The sequence below is a fragment of the Calonectris borealis genome, chromosome Z (genome assembly GCF_964195595.1).
Source record: "Calonectris borealis chromosome Z, bCalBor7.hap1.2, whole genome shotgun sequence".
Classification (NCBI taxonomy): domain Eukaryota; kingdom Metazoa; phylum Chordata; class Aves; order Procellariiformes; family Procellariidae; genus Calonectris; species Calonectris borealis.
This window is the reverse complement of record NC_134352.1, coordinates 75132054-75155197: the sequence shown is the minus strand read 5'-3', so window position 1 is coordinate 75155197 and position 23144 is coordinate 75132054. Positions and strand designations below refer to the sequence as shown.

The window sequence follows — 23144 nt, the reverse complement described above, 5'->3', positions numbered from 1 at the left end:
GGAAGCAAAGGTGGCTGGTCTGCTCTGGTACACTTCATCTCCAGCTGAGTTTCTTCCAGCTTCATCAATGATAGCCTCTTGTCACGCCAGCCAGACTTGGATCAGTTCAAGTCCCCTTTGAAAACTACACTCCCACCCCTCACACTCGTAACCCTGGTCCTTGCAACCCTCACAGTCCTACTTCTGATCCCTGCCCACGCCAGCTGTACCTGGCCACCTCTGGGCACTCCTTAGGGGCTGAACAGCTAAGGAAGCGGTCCACAGCTCTTCCAAAAACACCATGATAAAGAAACTGAGAACAAACCCCAGGGATTCTGTCCTACCGGTAAACACAGTGAAACCACAAAATTGGTATACCGTGAGGAAACCTCACCGTTTCCTTTTCTTTATCATTTTTCAGCTGACTCCAGCAGCCCCTCCCCATACTCCTCTTTCATCTGTGCCTTTATAATTATCAGCCTACAAAGCACCGCCCTGTCTCAGGCCGCTGAATAAAAGAAGTAAACTTTGATTTCTGTATTTAAGCTCCCCAGTCTTCCCAGGATGTGACGGATCATTACTCCAGCTCAGAGATTGCCTGGTCTTAAATCACTGCCCACGACTCCCACTGCAGCCAGCCTGGGTCCTCTCCAAGGTCAGGTCTGGTTTCCTATCTGCCTGGCAGATACAGCCTTGTTGCTTTGAATCCCCGCATTTTAAAGGGTATTTAGGTTCACCCTAAAAATGTTGCAGCATAACTTAACCACCTGTAAACATTAAATGCTGCCTGCTAATTGACAGGTACAGTATTTACTGAGGGTTACATACCAGCAAAGAGCCTGGCAGATTTGTTTATACACAGCGATAGCAATGCCAAGTGCACAGGAGAGACAGACCAAGATCTGGGAGATGAAAGCAAGCTTGAAGAAGGGGACTGACACATGCACACAAACCAGTAACACAGGAATCTCCTGGCAGGTTCACTTGACAAACAGTATTCGTCTCGCCTCTCGTTTCCCGACTCGGCATTGCTGTTATTAGCAGCACGCAGCAAGAAAAAGGGAGAACAACCCCACGCTCGTGGGAGAGGAGATATCCTGAAAGCAAATGACACTGAAGACACACGGATGCCTCAAAAGCACTCCCAGCACAACATCCCCAAGGCATCAACCATGAGCTGGCTGCTGGGTTCAGTACAGCAGCGGCTGAAGACAGGCAGATTCGACCCAACCTCTTCTCCCCCATTTTCATTATGACAACTTCGAACTAACTTTCTACAGGGAGAAAAAAGAGATGTTCCTAGACTCCATATTCCAATGTCAGTAATTCTCCAACCTGCGTCCTGGGGCAGGGGAGGGGGAAGGAGCGGTGGGGTGGACCAGGGCAGTGGGGAGGACCAGCAAGGTCCTCCTACAGCCGCGCCGGTCACTGAGCAGCTTCTCGAAGCCTTTCCTCCAGCCCACAGGCTCTCGTCCTCTCAAAGCGAATATAGTGCTCCCCGAAGGCGCAGGGCTGACAGCCCTGGATATTCAATTGGTCAATGTATGGAGGAGAAGGAGAGCGTGGGGTGGGCAGTGGGGATGGAGCTGCTTTCCCTATGGAGAAGGTGCCCTGCCAATGCACCCCGTCCCCGCTCGGGAGGAGATCATTCATCTCGCGGCTACAAGAGATTTGGCTCACGCTTTGAAGCCTGGAAGGAGGCTGCAACTTCTGACATGACGTCCTAGATGCCGTTTTCAAAAGGCTCCTGACGCAACCAGATCCCACATGCCTGAGTGCCAGGTCACACTTTGAGAACGGAGCTGGAAATGAGATTTGAGGCTCCCAAGTGTCTTTATTCCTTGCAGTTTGTTTTTTTGTTTGTTTGTTTTTTTAAACAGGACTCAATTTCAAAAATTTTATTCACTGTCACTATTCAATACTTATTAAGAAACTGAATTAAGCCATTCATTAATCTGATAGCAGCTACCCCATGGATGCTAAAGTGATGGGCTTCTATAAGGCCCCCTCATCTTTAAAAAGCAAAGGATGAGCAAGGCATGCTTTTCAGGCTCCAGCTATTCACATTTCTCCTCATTCAGATGTCAGGAAAATGTAATTAATACTGACACATACAGAGGTCACATCTCTAAGCAGAATATTGGGGGGGGGTGGGGCAGGGATTAAAAGAAAGAGAGAGAGAAGCAATTTTACTAAACGACTGTGCCTCCCAACAGGCTCCATGACAGATACACCACAACTGAACAGATTATAGCTCTTAAATTTCCAGTGACTCAACTACGCTTTTACGTTTTACAAAGCCACCTAGTATGTGCTTTGCATTAAAAATGTATTTATTGCTCACATTGATACATATATGTTCTGAATTTAACAATTTACTTCTCAGACCAAAATGACTCAAAACATCAAGGTAACACTAGCACGAGATGGCTCTGGATCAAGAGTTTCTTTTTTCATATATGTATTTATATATATTTTGGCTTTCCACTTCCTCAAAACAAACTCTGATCATCTTCATTTATAACATGTGTGTAATTAGACATCTTCAGAACAGATTCAAGAAGTTTTTATATGGACCAGAGCTTTCAAAATACTGAAGGATGTATTTATTTATTTTAAAACTTTTAATGTTTTCTTTCAGAAAGACTGCAATTATGAGACTTGCAAGAACAGTACATAAACATCCTCCCCCTCCCGTTGCACCACGAAATCCAACATGTCTCACTGATGGGAAGAGCAGGTTTTCTCAATTACGCTTCTTTAAGACCAGCATTTTTCAAAATTGGTTTTAGCCCCTCCAATGTACTTTAAGTTAAATCAGTTTAAGTTCACAACCACCATCACCACCACCCTGCAGTTGTATTGGGGAGCACTGATTCAGAGGACAGGTTTAAACCCATGCTTTCCTCAACAGAATTTGGTGATGAGATGTCCACTCATATTGCACTGTTACCAGCTTTGAAGTCTTAAAACCAAAACCAGCTGCCGCAGCAAGCCCGAAGCCCAACAAAGCCGCGTTCATCTGTTTATACTATCAGTGTCTCTGGAAAGACTGGCAGACAGCTCTTCTGGTGATAGATGCATACTGAAACCTGACCAAGGCTCGGGTTATTTTTCTCCATCCAGCAATGCTGCAATTCTAGCCAGGCAACAAACCCCAAGATCTCCATTACGATGGAGAGAAGCAATGAAAGCCCCAATCCCACTGTCATCCCAAACATTAACAAATCGTCCATTTCACCAGCTCGGAGCAAAATTCACAATAACTTCCATGTGGACCCCAAACACTGGCCAAACAAGTTTTGTAACACAAATAAATGCACTGTGGTCTGGTGCATCAAAAAGGGAAGCTTCAATTCCAACGTTAACATGAGCTTTAAGGTGCCATCAAGCTCAGACAGAGCTAAACATGAAGCCCCAAAGGACAAGACCATCTTCCACTGACACCTCCTGACCCAGTGTCGTAAGGCCATCAGTTGTCTCAACAAAAGAAATCCTGAGGCTAACCCTCACAGGTCAGAGATACAAGGACCTTCCCCTCCATCACAGATGGAGCATGACAGAGGTTTCTCACAGTTATTATTTAACACTCTAATCCTCCTGCCTCACTGTTTTGGACCCCACCCCACGGCTCGGTGCCCCAACAGCTTGGGTTGTCAGCCGGAGGCTCAGCCTGAGTTCGGAGCACTGAAACCAGGGAAACCGCTTGAGAAACTCCCTTAATTCGCTTGCACGCCTGCTGCTTCCTTCCCTAGGAAAACCTACGTACCTGGGCAGACTGGTCACCAACGTCTGGCACGCCACCATCTGACAGCCGGCACTGGTACTGTCTCCCGGTGCCCCGAAGCTGCTCTTCCCCGTTGCTTTCTGCTTCGGAGGTCTCCGGCTGAGCAACCTCCACCTCCATCGGGGTGCAGTGCCCATTCCCGTGCTCCGAGCCCGGCTTTTCTTTGCTCTCCTTGCCGCCCGGTGTTCTGGTGATGACCCCAAACTTCCTGGTCCTTTTCCCATTTTGAGCAGCTCTGTCGCCGGGTTCAGGGCTGGGCTTGGCTTTGGGGTCGCAGCTGTTGCTGTTGTTGCCGTTGGAGGGAGGAAGAGGGGCTTTGCGCTTGATGCGGCGCAACATGATCAGGTAGACGAAGCCGCCATTCCAGCACTGCTCGGCCAGGTAACTGCAAGGGAAGGGATGCGCAGGGATTACCGGCTGCTCGCCCTGCGGCGCCCGCATCCCACCCCGGCACCCCAACACGCTGCACCCCGTGATGTTCATGCACCTTGTCAGGCAGCTGATTACCCGGTATGTGGATGCGTTAGGACACCTCGAGGCATCGGCAAATGCTCTCTTCCTTCAGTATCAAAGGGAAATAATACCGGGAATAATAACAGCCCTACTAGCCATCCAGGCTGATCCCACTGCAGCATAGTATGACAACTGGTAAACGCCACCAAACGGGTTCTCACCACCCCGACCTCTGGATCCGCAGCACAGCAACATGAAAAGGTGGAGCAAGCAAAGCAAAGCAGAGAGGGTTTCCAGTAGGCCATTAAAAAAAAAAAATAATTTTTTTAAAAAAATAAAAATCAGGCAGGCTTCATTTGTGCAGCAGCCCACAGAGCATTTGCATCTGAAATGAGCCTCCTTAGTGAAATTAATCTTCTGCTTCGGCGTACGTACATGCTTTGACGGCCCAAGGGAAAAAAAAAAATCAGTCACAGGAGTAAGCAGGCGTAGCGCCAATGGCCTCAGTACAGCAAAGCATGGCACTATAAGGCATCTCGGCTCCCATAAAGCGACATGGAAATAAGGTAGGTTTCCTTTACAGCAAGCGTATTCCAGTCAAAGCAAGAGCCAAGTCATCTCAGCTGTGCAAGGAGCAGCCACCCAGTTCTTGTACCAGAGCAAAGCATCACCTCCCCTCCCAAAGCCTCTGGACATGCCCTGAAGGAATTGACATTTCTGCTTCAACCAAATACTCGGCGTCCTTACAGAAACTGCACCCATTGATGCAAAAGGGGAATCTAACTTCATGCCTCTTTTGGGAAAGGATATACCTCAACCCAAATTCTTAAAATATTTGGGTTCTGAGCCAAGGGTGTAACCAACTGAGAGTACAAACAAGCTGGAATTTGTACTTAGCAGGTTTGTGTGTGCTCTTTCACACTAATTTAGGCCCCAAAAATATATTGCCTTTCTCACTAGTGAAAGCGGCAAGAATTTCCCAGAGCATCAAATAAGCCTCTGCTGCAGCTGCAAAGCAGTTGGTGAACCTACAGCTATCAGAGGAGATGAGAAACTAGGTGTGGAGCTGAACCACAGAAGATCCTAAGAGAAAATAACACAGCACTTGTGGTTGAGAGAGGAGGAGTGACCCAGGAGTCTTCCAGCCTTTTTTTCTCCTCCCCGGTGCTTGTAGGCTAATTTTCCCCTTTCCTTTCTTAAAAGTTGTTTGGCCTTAAATACAATCCTTCAGAGTTATTCCTGCACAGAGGTGACTTAATGGCAAAACAGGAAAAGTGGCTATGATAACCCCTGAAGCAAACTTCTGTACAGAGGAGTGAGGAAAGCATTCTTAATTACTCAGAGTAATCTGGACCAGCCTGGCAGCGGCTGGAAATAACACCATGGGTGTGTGTTTCTGTCCAGCGACATGAGCTGGTAGTTTCAGTCCACTTCTTCCCAAAGCGTAGATGTTCCCCCCCAGACAACGTTGGCATTCAAATCACTTATATTTAATTAGAAAGACCAATGCCCAAACAAATACAGCAACTACATAACCTTAAAAGCAGCCCTGGAGCAACAGAGGAGAAGGACAAGTACGTTGGCTGTGCCAAATTTCCCCAATGAATATAAACCAGACTCCAACTCCCCGGACAGTCCACTCGGCAGTTTTCTCCAGGCCAGTCTTGTTTTTTACTTTTTTTTTTTTAAAAAAAAAAAAACAGTAAGAATATTTAAATAAAGCCCTAAAACCATCTTTTTCAAAAGCAGACAGCCAACAAGCCCCGCTGGTTGGAAAGTCCCTGCAGCCAAGGTCAGCCGTCTGGGTGGCCACGAGGTGACACTCGGCTCAGGGAGGCACCCAGGGCTGGCAGGAACAGAAGGGTTAGCCTAAAAAAAATTCCAGAACTAACATGGAAGTATTTTTGATTATCAAGTTAAAAGAAAAATTCTTTTAATCAACAGAAAAGGAGCAGTTTTGTTCCAGAAACAATATGGGCTGCCTGTTTTTCACATTTATCTTTCAACTCAAATTTCAAGGCAGCCAGTAAAGTTGATTAAAATTCATGACTTTTGCTTGCAGCAATACACTGCACTCTGATCCATCATACATAAGCCTGATAGCATTGCTTCTCCTGGCACATGGAAACAGAAAAGCAGCTCCTCTTCCCATAGTCCTGTGGCTTACGCGGGTGCTGCCCACCCTGTTTTCATGCAGTCAGTTCTGCCTGACTTGTTTTTGTGCAGGTGCACGTATATGCGTTTTTTTTAAAACACCGATCTCTATCTCTGAACTAATCACTGATGTATTTTTGAGTGCCGGTAACCAAGTGCATGCATTAATCAACTACTTGATTTAGGAACCAAGAGGAATGAGAGGGAACTTAGCATACGTCCAAATAAAGTAATTTTATAGAGGCAAAAATAATTTATATTTCACCTCCACTTGTAACACATTTATTCTGTTCATAAAGTGTAAAGCTATAAAAATGGAAGAAGGAAGGGTGGGTTTTTTTCTATCCACTGTCCACAGACAACCATCCCTACAGTCTGGAGCAGGGTTACAGTGAGCGGTAATAAATGCAGCTGCACTGAAGTCAGCGGAGCCGGGCTGATTTACTCCATATGTTGAGATGGCCTGCATGTTCCAGGCGTGCAGCCTGTAGTAACTCATGGGTTTATGTCTTCTTGAGTACTTCTCGGCAGTTCAAAGCACTCAATAAGTTTCCAGGAAAAAAAAAAGAAATGTCTTCTCTGGGTCAGTGAGCAATTACCTTTGCACGGCAGCAAGTGATTGCACACACCAGATGACGTCAGGTATTTCCGGACAGGGTAAATCCAGCTGGTACCAGTGATGCACAAGTGGCATCATTATCTCAGAGTTTGTTTCAAACCAAAGACCAGGCATCCCGCACTGGAAAACCAGCACTGGTATAACACCAAACTCATACAACAGGACAGGAAACTAATATACCAAAAATTTGTAGTCATTTGCTGTGTTGCCCTCCCAAGACAGGGCTGTTAACCAAGGAGCCTGAGCCACCTTTAAGTTCTGCTAAGTACATGCTGCCTACTTAGCTGGCTCCCTTTTCCTTTGCCATTTCTTCCCCTGTTTAAGTAAGAAACCAAAAAACCCCATGGAAGCACAGCAAGCTCTCAACACTGGACAAAAGACAGGAAAGGTTGTTTCAAACGAGTGAGAACTTCAGATTTTTAATTACTTTCTATCAATCCAGGAGCATCCCATGCCAGAAGGGAATAACGGGATGGATTCAATAAAATGTAATTATACAGCCTCTAGACTGCAGAAAACTGCAAAAGCTAGACAGGAGACCCAAAATCCCACTTCTCAGGGGGTTTAATGTGCGCAATGCAGACATGCCTTTGTCAGATTTGGTCCCTGTAGAGCACTCACAGAGATTTTAGCAATCAATACACCACCCGTGTCTCAGGCAGGGCAGGATCAAAGCTGGTAAGCGTATGCAGCTCTCGGCACAGATGTGGGGAATCAGCTGCAACCTCCAAGTTGTCACTTAGTTTGAACACAGTCTTCAGCTTGGATGGAGAAGGTGCATGGAGCAAAAATATTCCTAATGCAGCTTTGATTGATCCAAATTTATTGAAAACTGAGACTCTAAAACTTCCTATTCCCTGTTTTGGTTGGCAGGGGATGGAGTAGGATTCGATGAAAGCCCTGGATCTCATAGACTGGCTAAGAAACCTTGGGCAGCTACTCCTAGGGCCAGCGAATGACAACATGTAACAAATCCTATTATTGTTGATTTTAAGAATGGAAGAGATATTACCAGCTGATCATACATCTATTAATATTAGTTACCAAAACAAAACATTTTACCAGCAAAACACCCATCCACACTTTCTGTATTTGCCAGTCTTTACAAGGTAGTGTCAAGTCCCCCCGGCACACCTGGGAGTCCCCTCAGAGGCTGCAGCATCATTTCCCCAAGCAGGGTCTAAAACATCACTGAAACATCGGCTTGAAAACATTTCCCACTGGCGTGCTCAGAAGGAAGGACCACCCAGCTGCTCCTGCTGCTTCGATCTCACCCTGGCACCAGCGCTGGTAAAACCCCAGCCCGTATATATGCCACCCTTAAGCAGTGGGGCAGACTGGTTCTCCTCTGTAGGAGAGAAACCATGAAAATGTTAATAATCCTAAAAACCAGGGGAAAATTATTCTACACTTGAAACAGCGCTGGAAAGTTACCTTGTGCAAAGCTCAACCAGAGGTTGGAAAATGCAACTGGTGGCTGGTATCAAGGAGCAGTTAATATTATTTTTGTATCAGAGCTATGAAGAGACGGACACGTCCGCTTCTTTTGGCGACTATTTTGAGTTACGCAGCCAAATCCCATTTCTCCCCTCCACAGCTGAACTGATTGCTGCGATCATAAAAACTGATAAACTCGCTGAGTTTGTTCCAAGTTCCTTGGCATGCGTGTGAAGTGTCAGACTCGGAAATGGTGTCTTAGAGTAAGCCAGTAATTTTTTTCATTGTTTTATATATATATTTGTGTGTGTGTGTATAAATATAAAGGTTTACGGACTTGACAAGAGCATGCTGTGACAAGCTCTCTATCACATCCCATCTCACTTGAACAAATACAGACGGCCGCACTAAGCTGCAGAAAAACCAAAGCAGACCCAACAGCCATAAGCAAGCATCTGGATCCACTTTAGGATCAGAAATATTGAAGAAGTATGTTTATTTTACACTAATAATACTATTTAGCATTTCTCCAGAACTTTTCATCCTGATAGATCAGAAAGTGCTTTGGAAATGATACACACAGAGCATCATTGACATCCCGATCCGTCGCGCAGCTCACCAGGGCACGGAGGAGAGACTTCAGCCAAGACAACGGCTTTCAGAGCCCCCGCTTAGCTCCCCCGGGACCTGTAATGTCCTTCGCAGGACAGACAGACCACTAATTTTTATGCTCTTCTCTGAAAGACTCTGGCATGGTAAAACGTCTTGAAACCCAATCTTCTTCAGACTGGAAAGATGAAGGGCAGTGCGAATCCTTGCAGAACTGAAACCTCCAGCCCCAAGAGGGACTTAAAAGCTAAAATTAACAAACCATCTCTCCACGACACCGGCAAACAACCTAACTTGCTTTTCAGGTAAGGCAGGGCAAATTAATGACTAACAGATAGTGACTGATAGAAGGGCACATGGCTCCTCATGAAACCCTCACCTCGCTGCCCTCACCGTCTGAGAACACCCAGCCCCCTGAGGACAGATTTTGGCAAGCACCAAGGGGTACTTTTCACAGATTGCCATGTCTTCAGGCAGGATTCAAGTCTGCATTAACACACACAGTCAAAGGAAAACACCGAGCTACAAAGTCTCAGGCAAACCTTGCTGCAGCCAAGCTTGCAAGAGGTTTCACCTCCTCGGGGCTGCAGGGACACCCCATGGCCAGCCCTCTCCTGCGCCTCCCCAGAGCACTAAGTTCTCCAACTACGATTTATCTCAGCAGAAAGCAATGATGTTGGTAAACCCGGCTGCTACTTCAACATACTCTTGTGGGCACGGAGCTACAGCACACCAGGAATGAGCTCGATCCAGCATCTCGTCACCGACAAGCCCTTTCCTGCCCCGGGCTCTGCGGGCGATGGCACACTCAAGGGACACAATGTTCTCTGCCTGCCTTAATAAACAAGGGGAAAGGCAGAAAGGGCAATGGAAAAGTCAGCCATGGAGCTGAGAGACTAGTAACACCCAGGGAATGCATTCAAATGGCCGGGGGTACACAAGAGGGCTCCCATCTCCCTTTTGAGGACAAGCAACCCTCAGCCCTCGGCTTGTGGCCAAGGTCAAGCAGCACCTCCCCAAGTCTCACATAGGCTGTGGCTCTCTACGCCTTACCAGGTTTTTCTCAGGATAGCCAAAGTGGTGGCTTTCTGGAGATCAAAACTCTGAATCCGGTGGTTTTTGTCTATGACGTATTTTTCCCTATTAAATTTATAGCAAGGAATGCAACTAGACCTACTGAAATCTTGAAGGAAAAATGAATTTGGGAGTTCAATTTCAAGGTATATTTCTGTGGCCTTTTATAAGCCAGTACAAGCATGTTTGGCGCTGATTAGACCCAATCCTCCGCTGGATTAAAAACTGCCTGTAGCTTTGAGCATCACAGTGTTCATGCTCACCGCAGCGATGCTGAGCTGCTTGCAGGCTGGCTGTTGTCAGTCTGTACAACACAACACCACACAACACAACACCACTCCAACACCTTGCAGAAGCAGCAGTAGCAGCAAACAGATGGGGCAAGGTCTGATCCTCACTGTTCATCAGAGAAACCAAACCACCAAGAATTTAAGACTAATAGGAACAAATGCTCCAGCGCTGAAGTCTGCAAGAGCCCCTGGGCAAACACATCTCTAGCAAGGCTGGCAGGAGGCCCTGGACAAAACCGCTTTGCCCACTGTGAAATCCTGAACTCTCAGGAAAAGTGAAAAGGGAGCGAGGGATGATTGCTGCTGTGTTTCCGTGGACTCACTGCCTGCTTGCAGCTTTTGCCGGAGGATGAGATTCTGCCCAGCCTTGCGACACAGGACCATGACTAAAGCCTGGTGAGACACCTCACTCTACCTGGTATCGATGCAATGATGCGACTTTGAATTTGGGAGAAATGAATTCCTTTTCCTTTGCTGTGCTACAGATCCCTCATAGCACCCCAGGCAAGTCTTTCCATGATAAAAGCAGGGCCAACAACATGTCTTATCCCACAGAATTTCTGCAAGGTCTAAGGTGGTGAAGCCATCGGCTTTAAGTATTACAGTTTAACAAAAACTGTAAACAGTTAACAAACACCTTAAATCTGGGATCAGGCAATACCAAACACCTTAAATCTGGGATCAGGCAATACCAAACAACATCACAGCTTTCCTCCCACCCCATATCCTGTTTGGGTGCTGGCACAGTCATTTGAGCAACAGTACAAATGAACCCGATGAGGGAACCGATCCAGCTTTAAATTAACCCAGCCAAAAGCAAACATTCAAAAACTCACACCTCAAGATGGGGAGTTTAAACTCAGCCCAGCGCCCTGCTCTGGTCACAGCACCCCAGAGGCAGGGACAGGAGAAGAAGAAGCTGGCGGTGGCAGGGGACCACGCTTCTGCTCTCACTGGCAGCCCCCACCCACGTACGGCTGAGAGACGCGTGCGGCCGCGGCCCGAGGGAAGGGAGTTGCATGCACGGTACAGACAGAAGTACTGGCTGGCTTCGGCTGAATGGCATTCATACCTTCAGTTTCTAAAATTGAAGGGATAGGCATCCTCGCCGCAGACAACGAAGCCCAGCTGAGTCGCATCCCCACCGCAGGTGTGAAAAGACAGGCTGTATCATTGCAATTATGCTGGCACAGCGCAAAAACACATTTCTGCCCTGCAGAGGGGTAGAGATACCTCAGAAGCATGTCCAGGGCTTTGGGAGAGTGACAAGCAGAGCAGGGAGCTCCAAAACACCCAGCACATGGATGAAGGATGTGAATAGCCACACTGAGCCTCTTCCCCTCCCAGAACATACACCTGAAGAGGATGACCCGAGGAACTGCACAGCTTCTCCATGCCTAGGAAACCCCCCCGAGGTCTGACAGACACCCTAAACCTAACAGATTATGCAACTGCAGTCATCTGCCCCCAAGGGATAACACAACATCCTTTGGGATTTGCTGATTTATTGGCTGTGCTAGCAGAACAGAGGAGTGATGCTGCATTTAGACTGCAGAGATTTTGGACTCGAGCTTTACAAGGGACCTGATCTTCGTAAACACAGAACTCCCACAACTGCATCTAAAAGTCCTGAGACAGACATATATGGTGCTTTTTGGGTTTGTGTCCTAGAGACCCAAGTATTAATACTTGGGTATTAAGGAGATAAATTCTGTTTGTTCCTTGGTTAATGGCAGAGAGTACAAACAGAAGTGGTCTAATCCAGTCAAATCATCATGGCACTTAATGCTCCAATTTGTTAGCTTATAACTCTGCTGCAGACATTTAGCTGGATATATGGCCTTGCTCACAAATATCATTTCCAGTTACGAGAAAACTGAGCAATTTAAAATGACTAGTTATCAGTTTAAAAATGATAAATACTAGCTTTCTACCTTTGCTGCAACAGGCCAAAATGGTATCAAGTTACAACTAAGCATTAGCCTCTGCAATTACTCCTTGATCCATGCTGTGTTACTGCTGTTCAGATGCAGTCTCTCCCACCACGATGATTTCCTGCCCTTCTGAAGACACTCACGCTCTTGAAGCTCCAGGCAATACAAATACAAGCTTTTTGTTTGATGTCCTATGCAATTGCTCTTCATTGCCAATTGCTCTCCATGCAATTGCTCTCTTCTTGAAGACTTGGAGAGAGGTCGAGTTTTACACCTCCTCTACGCTTTCGCCAAAGAAGGCGTCAACTCATCTCCCTCTTGGAGCCCAGAGGTGTACGTGCCCTCCCTGGAGGACAGGGCAAGGCTAGACACAGTTGGTTGCTTCACGCCTCTTGGTAATGCAGCTGCAACAGCGGGGTGAATGAGTGCAGTCATGCCCCTAAATCCACAACCATACCCAAACACCACCACTGTCAACAATGGAGAAACTTTACCCTTACTCCATTTTTACCAAATGTGTTTTCCAAAATGTCTGGATTTTGGGTCCTCAAGCAAGGCTTTACCGGACTCTAATGTGGCATGGGGCAGTTAGTCTACAGCCTTGTTACCACAAGATGGACGGAGGGGAAAAAATGTTCAAAAACTGTGAATGAAGGGGGATGTTCAACCTGCAGGGAGCCTGCTAGCCACTGCCCCTCCCAACATCCCCAGGGCTGCCATCAACAGGGTCTAGTGTACCACTTCAACACAATCAAGGGCACAGTTTTGAAGCAAATCTCATTTTCCCTATTACTGTGCTTTGGTTTCCATGCCTGGGCAGTCTCCAAACTCCCACCAGGTTCTTCTCAGATGAAATTCAAGTGGCAGATGTATGCCAGGAGCACACCAAATGCACTCCAGTTGCTGTGCCAAACGCTCCAGCTGAATGACCATCAGTGTTCGGTCCACGGGACCGCATTAGAGCTAATCCAAAGCAACCCCAAAAATAACCATAGTGTGGGAGTCAGGTCTCAGCAGTTTCATCCTACAGATCCCCTCCCCTTTGGGCTACAGTCCTGCCTAAAGCAGACATGGGGTAATTGCTCCATGCCCCTAACGAGAGTATTCCCCAATGTATTCATCCGAAGGAAGTTCACAAAGTCCAGAGCTATCATCTATTAGGTCCATGCATGATTTTCTGCTTCACAAGAAGCACAAGGACCCAACCAGACAAGACTTGCTTGCAGAGCATGCCCAGCGCACACACTGGAATACAGTAAATTCCTGTTTACTTTTTGCCGTCATTGCAATAAGTTACAGAGCAGCGCTTGAAGTGTTTTCACTGCTACTGTTAACTGCAGAGATGCAGCTTGTTATCATTAGTTCAGATGTTTCGCTTTTGCAAAAACAATACTTCTGAATTAGACAACACAACTCAGAAATGTGAATGAAGCACTGGAACTTTGACTTTCATATGGAGAGAATATATAAAAATAAAGATTTTACTTCATGGCAGATTGATTTGCACTGAGTGCTACTTGTTTGAAAATCTTCAGCCTTGCATGGCAGCGACTTTCCTTTTCCGCACTGTTCCTCCCGAGGTGTAAGACTCGCTCCATACCAGAAGCCGAAACAAGTTCACATTTGCAAAACGTGAAATAAATGATCCATCCGGAAAGCACACGTGCCTCACATTAAGCAACAAAGAAGGGGTCAAAAGCCATTCACGTGCGACCCATATACAAAGTACATACAGTGTGTAACGCTTCTCCCACTTCACCCTGAGTGCCCAAATCTTGTCACTGTGTTTCATACCTTGTCACCCTATTTCCAGGGCTCTCCACCTTTTGTCCAGGCTATTTTAGGATCACCCCTCTAAAATAACTTCTTTCTAAGCATCCAGCTCACATCCTTCCTCTTCCTCCCCGCAAATCTTTTATCTAATTCTGCCCCTCATTTCCAATCACACCAGGCAGCAGTGACAGCCGGGAGTAGATTTAACCTGAGAGAAATGATTTGTACTCAAAATCGGATGAGAATTTCGGCATGGGAGATATTCTTTATCATAATCCAGGCTTTTTGCACAGACGCAGCACCTGGGGAGGGTGCCACAAAAAATTCTGCGGGTGACAGTGATGAACCCCTGGTGCAAAGCTGCCCAGTGGGGGGTCTGCGAGCCCACAGGGGCTGGATCGTGTCCTCGTCCAGCGCCGGGGCAGCAGCGCAGGGCAGCAGCGCAGGGCATCGCTAGCGGCAGGCCCGGGCTATTCCTGGGCGGTGAGGAAACCCCTTTGGGATAAAAATTCTCATTTTTCCCCTATGCAGGAATTACCACAAATGCCCAAAAGGGAGGAGAAAAAAAAACATCCCAATGAAAGAGCTTTTATTCCAGAAGCAAAGTTTTGAAATTGTATTTTAAATGCAAAAAAAAAAAAAAAAAAAATCTCTGCAACATTGTTTTGGCAAACCACATTCTTCAGGTTTCAACATTAGTTGTAATTCCCAAAGTACCTCTTTCCACTGAGAAGGAAAGGTTTTGGATGTCTGCGAGCAATGAAAGGGAGAGCCAGAAAATTTAATCAAGTCTATTTTACAGCAGGAAGCGGTACGCTGGGGTAGAAGAGACTTCTTTCCAATGTTTTTGCAAGCTTACTTGAGCTCCTGAGAGGAGCCCTACTAACAGAGAGGGCCAGGCTTCAAATAACCCCACAACTGCCTGGGGGGCAGATAGGGAAGGAACAAATTCACGGCTCTCAGATTTATTTGAAGGGGCCAATTTTAGCAGCAAGGGCTATTTGCCTTCAAAAGACCGCTCAGTTTTGGATATTTTCCAGGATTCTTCCTAATACTGAAAAGGGTAGCTACTTCATCAGCTGCTCCCTCCTTACCAAGGGGGGGCAACGCCTGTCATTCAGCATCCTCAGATCTTGTGATCTGACCAAAAAGCTCACAAAGCCAGAAACATGTATTTGAGCTAAGAAGTTCAGCCCCCTGCTAACACCAAAACCCCCCCCTAACCCTCTGTCAGAGCAGGGAAAAAGTCTGAAAGTGTGATCTGTCTATGCCATAAAAAAACCTTAAAAAAAAAAAAAAAAAGAGCCTAAACTTGTACACACAAATGCACCCCCACGTACATTACTTTTTGTGAGTTGCTGGCTGCAGGAGGCCCGAGGAAGAAGAGAAAAGGAGTGAATTTTCCACAAGCGTGTTCATCGTGGCAACGCCGTTACCCATCGCTGTGCTCACGGACCACAGGAGACCGAGCCACAGCACCCCCCAGCCCTGCCCCTCCACTGGCAGCCACTCTCACAAAGGACATTTTTGTCTTTTGAGGACCATCGCCTGCGGGGACAGGAGGTTTTTTTAGCTATTTAACATCGCTATTTTGTTCTTGGCCATGACGACAGGCTGCGCATACAGTAAATCCCGGGGATGAACTGCTTTCGGCTCCGACTATGGGCTTGCTGAACCGTGCTTCCTCTGCATGCTGCGACAGGTTTCTAACCATAATAACCCCGCACAAAGCACCGTCTTTCTTGCTCAACAGTTTCTGTCAGTCACACCAAACCCTTCCTCTCCCACTGCTTAAATACATCTTTGATATTCTTGACATTTGGCCAGAATAAAGGACTCGCCCTCTCCAAGACAAGCAAACCGTGCCAATGCTCATTCGGTTTTACAATTCCCCACGAGCACCAACATTTCCCATCCGAGCTCCCCGGCGACGGGGCTGGGGTTATTTTTGCCCAGGCAAGTGCATCGCTTTGAATTCAAGCACTTTGCTCACGGATGCTCAGGATTCCCAGGCGGAGGCAGATCACCAGCAAAACAAGAGCAATTACCAACTTGCTGAGGCTGGCACCAACCCAGGCGGAGAAAATCACCCCCGGCCGGGTGACAACTGCCCCCAGGATGACACCCCACTGACGCTGCATGCCCCCAAACCCCATCGCTCAAGTAAATTTAGGAACTACAGCCAGGAATGTGCTACTACATAGTTTGCAAAGGCAGGAGTTGGGCAATGCCAGACATACATGTGCCTGGCTGTAGTACGTTTGCCTCTTTCCTTAGATGCTCACACTATAAACCAGCTTCTAATTACATCCTCACTTTCTGTTTTTACCACAGTGAGTTTGGACGAGGCCAAAAGGGAGAAAAATTAGCGAATACGCATGGCAGCAACCATAAACATTTCCTAACTTTCACTCTGTTTTGCAACACAAACAGGACAGACATGCCCTCCTCAGAGGGCCAATGGATTAGTGCTTGCAGATGATTTCAACTTCCCAACCAATGCTTCGCACACAGTGAAGTTTCTGGATTTAACACAGATTTTGCAGCCTGCTGTAACCACTCCGCCAGCTACAAAAGATACAAGCACCCCTCCGGCAGGCCACGACGGGGGCTGCAACCCCAGAAACTGCCTCGGCTGGGCAGGACAGCCCCCAGCAGCCCCAAAAGCGAGCATCGTTTTAACAGTCAGGAGAGCGGATGGGACTTTGCCTTCTGCACCTATTCACATAACAAGCTTTTCCCAGCAGCAAATCAGCCTCCCAAACTGCTGCTGCAGCCAAAATTCATCAAGTTGCCCCAAATTGCAGCTTCATTAGATGTTGCCAAATGTGACACAGGTACAATCCAACTTGGGACATGACAGCAGAGTTAAAATTTTTTTTTTTTTTAATTAAAAAACAAATGGAGATTGCAAGCTCTCACTCTCCATCCCATATGGAGGATACCACCTCACAACTTTTCTGCCTAAGGATGTCCCTGAGAACCCTCACACCTCCATCACACCAGAGAGGGTTATTTATTGATTTCTGCTCCCCACGGGCTCAGGAAGGAGCTTCCCGCAGCCCTGACCCAGCCTCTGAGCAGGGACTGATGCTGCCACCCAAAAGGTGACCCCCAGCCCAGCTGGGGTCCGGTCAGGTCTGGACTGAATCCGTTAACACAGAAGCAGGTAAGGGCACGCATCGCCGCACACTGCCCCAGTTGAAAGGAGTCCCTGGCACAAACATTGGGGCACCCTCCTGCCAAGGGTGGCACAGTCCTGCAAAAGTGGGGAAAGGATCCCACTCCATCACCCAGAATGACAGAGCCCTTCAGAGTTGCTACCGGCAGCTCCCATCTTGCAGAAACGCTTGGTGCTGTAGCCCCAGGGGCCAGCGGCCTCCAGCCTTTGCAGGTGAAAACACTCCCAGGAGCAAAGCAGAGCGTGTGCCCCAGCGAAGAGCCGTGCCAGATGGCGAGGCGGTGCAGCACCAGCCCTGCTCACCCTGCATGGTGCAGAAGAGAAGATGGGCACCCCTTCCCCTGCGCCTGCCAGCCCCTGGGGCTACGAAGGGTCTGCTCACTGCCGGGGCAGCGCCAGCACATGAGAAAGCCAGAGCCAGAGGAATTAAGCATGCATTGCTCTGCACTGTGGCTGTAGTTCCCAATACAGCACACCGTCAACTCGATTTCCCAGAGCAACACAAAATATGGAACCACTGTCCTCCCTTTTTTTTTTTTTTCCCCCTCCCCCCTCCTCCCCCCCTTTTTTTTTTAATTTTCATTTTTAAGATCCGCCCAGAAATCTTCAGCTCTGGCACGAGACAGACCAGCACGACGTCACAAGAAATCCCCTGTAAGCCTTTTGATGACTTTCATCTATTATTCACTTACTGCAAATCCTTGCCATTAACAAACTCCACTAAGGGAATCCGAACTTTCAAAGCCACAAATCTCCTAATAACTATGGCCGCTTTATACATGCTTCGGGATTAGCCATGTCATCTGGTTAGAAACTCAAAGCTGCTCTTCATTATTGGACTGAACCTGCCTGCTAACAGCAAAGAGATTGATAATACCGATTTCAATGGTGCGGGAGCATTCATTACATGACATCCTCCTCCCGGACACATCAAGCCCAGTGGCACAAATTTATGCTGTGCTACTGTGCCAAAGACCCAGAAACCTCCCTCGAGCACACGACACCAATCCTAGCAGACAGGGTTGGAGTGAACTTGACTGCAAGCACGCTCAGGCTTCACACTGACTCCTAGCACGCAAACCGAAGGCAGCTTTACAACTATCTGCTCTGTAAATTAAGAGTGCCTTTAGTTGCTTTGAAAAATAAGAGCTTATTTAGTCAGCACATCGGCTTCTTCAAAGGGCCTTCAAACTAATTAGCCATACTGAGTTACTATTAAAATACAGAGCTTACATGCAATACTCTTGATGATAACAGAGCTGGTGCTTTGGTACAAAGCTATAGAATTAGCACAAACTTCATCAGATGCATTTTCCTATAGGCTCCAAATTATATTTCAAACTGAATATTTTCCTTTCCTGCAGTGGATGTGGGAATTCACTTACTTCCTTTGTAAGTTCAAAGCAATAATAATTTTTAGCCCATGTGCAGATCAAGAATTTGAATGTTCAACAGTGAAAGACAGCACGAGGGGATGGAAGACAGACACACAAGAGAAGACACTGAAAACAAAAACAAAAGCTGCAGTAAAAAAATAAAGAAGGTAAAAAAATAGTTGCTGTACTACAAACGAGACGTACAGCTGTTCCAGATCAACTTTTACAGGACGGGGAGGGTGAGGGGTTGCTTAATTTAATGCAAAAGGCACACTAGCCAGAGGCAAACCCTCTCTCATAGATGCAGACAAGCTGTCAAGCAAAACAAAGTTTACAGCCCCCCCCAAGATATGCAAAGCACAGACTGCAAGGCTCACAAATTTTAATGCCAACAGTTTCTGCCCATGCCTGCTTCTTACGGAGCGGGTTTATTTGGCAGATAAGGCTTTGCTACTTAAAAAAAAAATCAAAGGCAACAGCATCACAGGAAAAGAAATTTCCTTTCCCCTTTTGACTTCCATTCATCTGCTTTACGTGCAAGTTTACTTACAGCGGAGACCAGCAGGTATGCATCCGAGGGCTCAGCGTCGCTCCCGCTCCCTCCAAACTGGCTCCCTCTTCCTCTCCTCCTCCTCCTCCACCACCTGCCCCACCCACAGCACCCCAGCTCTTCCACGAGCTCTTCCAGCTCTTCCAGCTCACTTCCCTCCTCAAGGGAATCGCCATCTCTTTGCTCCAAAGGTGTTACAAATCACATTTCTGAATTTCAGAGCAGAACCTGGCAGCGACTGCAGGAAAAAAGATGCAAGTCCCGACAGAGGGGGGAAACTAAAAATTCCCAACACAAATCATCACAACTACTTCATTATTAGCCTATAACATGTCATATAGGTAATTTCCTCCCCCTCCCCTTGCTAAACTTTCACTGAAGGTATTGATTGGACTTGTCAGCATGTTCTCACATAAGACTGAATTCGATTAAACAAAACACAACCAACAAGATAGCAGGTATTGGATGTCTGCTTAAAAATAACAAGTAGCAACACGCACAGGCAGTCAGTATAACCCGAAAGGAGGATACTCCGTAATGTATTTTGTAACTGCTATCTGCACAGAAAAAGCCAGAAGCAGACTTTAACCAGCAACTGTCTGCAAGTAGCAGGACAGCAGCAGAGCACAACAACTACTGAATCTTATTTCACGTGCTGGATCAGAGTTTAATCTGAGCAGCAGCCACATAAATCCAGAGGGGCTCTATTAAAAACCAGTGCAGTGACTCATCCCATGGAGAGAAGCATAAATTCAGACTCTGGGCATCTATATATTCCTTAAGAAAGCCTTTTGTTTAGTGACAAGAATTTCTTTGTTGAACAAGCAGGGAGCTGGATCATATCCGTGTGGCAGGACATTTCTGCTCCTCTAGCAACACAGAAGGGCATTCGACAGCCCACACACAATGCCAGAGAAATATCAGCTGTACATGTATATGCCAAGCAACCCTGCCATGGGCACTTTAATCTAGTGCTATTTTCAATCTTCCCAAAACAGCCATCGCAACACACCATACCCTACAGCAGCCCTAAGGCTAAGCCCTACAGATCCAAAAAACTCCAGCAGCAAAATCTTGAGACCCCATCACCCCTTCAAAAAAAAAAAAAAAAAAAAAAATCCATGGGCACTTTGCCACCTGCCTTGCAAGACTGGGATTTCCTTGGAGCACAGTGATGGCTCAGAGCCATGGCTGCTCCTTCACAGCCCTTTGGGAAGCTTTGCCAAGAAGAGCACAGGGTCTTTTTTTCTGACACGCGCGGCCATTCACCGGGAGGCACAAGACTGTCCTCGCCGCCAGCCGGGACAGGCATCCTCAACCCCTCCAGCACAGCAACGACTGCCCCAGGGACTCCCAGCTTCCACTTACTTCTCACTAAATATCTATCTTCTGCAGCAAAGAGGCTGTTTTATTTCCTGTCCCCTGCCAAATTAAAGCAATTCATCACAATAGCAACTTCTTGGTGGACAGAAATACCCACCCCCAAACCTACCCAGAGGCCCTGGTGTTCAAAGATAAAGCCAATTTGTGGATCCTACTTGCGGGCATTTACTCAGATGAGAAGCGTCAAAACACACGGTCTCCATTTGCCACGCTCATGGAAATCGCACGCAGCGGATCATCTCAAGAAACTGCTGCCGAGCACAGCAATAACAGACGCTTCAGCAGCCACATGCACCCCAGAAACGAGAGACCCACATCCATCATAATCATCGTTGTGCCCCATTTCCATGACAATGAGGACCCACCCTCCCTTATGCATTAAGATTGAAGTATTAAAAACAAAATCAGAAAAATACCAAAACCACAGGATGGGCACCTGTTGATCCTGTCCTTTTTATTTGGTGCTATCTTGATGCTGAGGCACTATTAACAGCTTCATATGTTATACACAAAACCTTAAAATTAGCTTGCTACAGCCTTTACTCTGAAATATGGTAGCACTTATTCTTCCATGAACAAATTTTTTTTTGGCTGGGATATCTGCTCTCACACCGATCAAATATAGGAACACATACAGAAACAATGCATAAACTCTCCTCATATGGATGCCATACAAGTACCATATGTTTTATGCATTAGGCCAGGATGAAGTCATAAACATGACTGAGATACTACAGCGCCCACACATATGTAACATATATTAAAAGCAAATGCTATGTAATATTAATGGACAAAATTCTGGGAAGTGCTCAGGGACTGTTTTCGGTTACCTATGAGTTTGGGTGCCAGGTCAAAGTCGGGAGTCTGGAGATGCTTAACAGAATAGCTGTTAAATCTAAGATACTAGAGCATGTAAGACTTAGCATTTAAGGCAAGACAACGATATAGATATAGATATTAATAAAAGTTATAGGATCGTTAGAAATCGAACAAAATGGTTATCAAACTCCAAAAAATTGATTAAATCTGTGATATCCTACTGGATTTTGCACCTATCCTTTACACACATAAAATGTGTATAGTCCATGCAGTAAAACACAAAGCCTTTTATCACCTTGATGGGACCGAGCCAGTACCAGATTTGTCGTCTCTTCGTGTTGTTTGCAAACTTGCATTTCATTTGACCAAGCAGAATGACCCCGCGAATGCAGTTACTGCATTTTTCATGCAAGACACTACATGCTCCCGAAAACAGAGCTGGCCTAAGCTGCCTGTGTCACCAGAAGGCAACAGGGGACAAGGGGCAGCCCTGTCCTCACAAAGCCCTCCTTGTGACTCTGACTAAAGCCCCACACTGTGGGGAAGTTTTTGGCAAGGACCCTATAGAAATGTGCTGGCAAACAGCAGAGGAAGATGTTGTCAGCTCTCCATTTGTTCCTGCCGCTTGAAAATCCCAACGTATCTTCTAGTTTAGGGGTTACCCTTCCTCTCCAAGCTTTTTTCCCCTCAATCCTTCCCCTCACATTTTTTGCAGGGGAAGAGAGGCACAAGTTCTTTCTTCCTTCTGTATTTCTCCTAAATACATAAGCGGACGTCGGGGAAGCAAGGCAGCTCCTTGTTCAAGCGAGGAGAACACAAAGCCAAAGCATGAAGCCAACTATTTGATCAATACTCTTTGATTTAATTAGCTTTTGACAATGCTCAAAGTCAATGCCTTAGAAGAGTCGTCACAGGCAAAGTTAAGTTCAGTTTGCAAAAGGGATTACTTTCACCATTTGAGAAATAAAAAAAGACATAAAACCTGGGGGGACTGAGGACGAATTTACCACCTACAGAGACCTGCTTTCAGCAAAGCAACAGCTGGCTAACTTACCTAATAGTGAACTCCTATAAAGAAAACAGTTATCACACCAAATCTATTGATACATTTTGTGCCATTTCAGTTTCATGTTTCAACTTAGATAATACATTCTTCTTATTTTCCTTCTGTAACCGCCTAAGTCAGTTCTTTGGATAGGAAGGCAGAGATCGGGCCTCAGCAGCACTGCCCAGTAGCCCCCAGCATAAACTTCCAGCCCTCTCTGAAATGGGTCGCAAAAGCCATTTACTGCACATAAATGCTTATTACCTTCTCCGGTTTATTAAGTTCTATCTAAAAATTGAGATCTCTAAGCATATATATAAAACAGAGCACAGAACACACCGCTATCTCATTAGTATCTACCATATTGTAAGGTCTATTTAGCCTCGCCAATATACATATATTAATCCTAACGTATTGGATCTGGACCAGAAGCTAAAAGCCAGGACATGAGGCTTGAAGTAGCAGTCTGGATACAAGTCCGAACTTGGCAGTTTAAACTCATATATAATCATCATTACTCAAACTCAATGAAGGGAGGGCAGACCCTAAATCCCTATTAGATTTAGTGACTTAATAATTTACTCAGTTTACTAATTTCTTTAGTACATTTACTGACCCCTTCACAAAAGATTTAAAAAGGAGGTCCTTACCCTATGGAAATGATGACTGCAGTTGAACACT

General features: G+C 46.4%; 1 protein-coding gene across 1 annotated transcript in view; it reads right to left on the bottom strand.

The window, feature by feature from the left end:
• Window positions 1-23144, bottom strand: part of PDZD2 (PDZ domain containing 2) — a 142112-nt gene that overhangs the window by 66372 nt on the left and 52596 nt on the right. The window contains exon 2 of the mRNA XM_075137360.1: window positions 3749-4151. Within this exon, the coding sequence (XP_074993461.1) occupies window positions 3749-4151 (403 nt within the window). The remainder of the gene's footprint in view (window positions 1-3748; window positions 4152-23144) is intronic.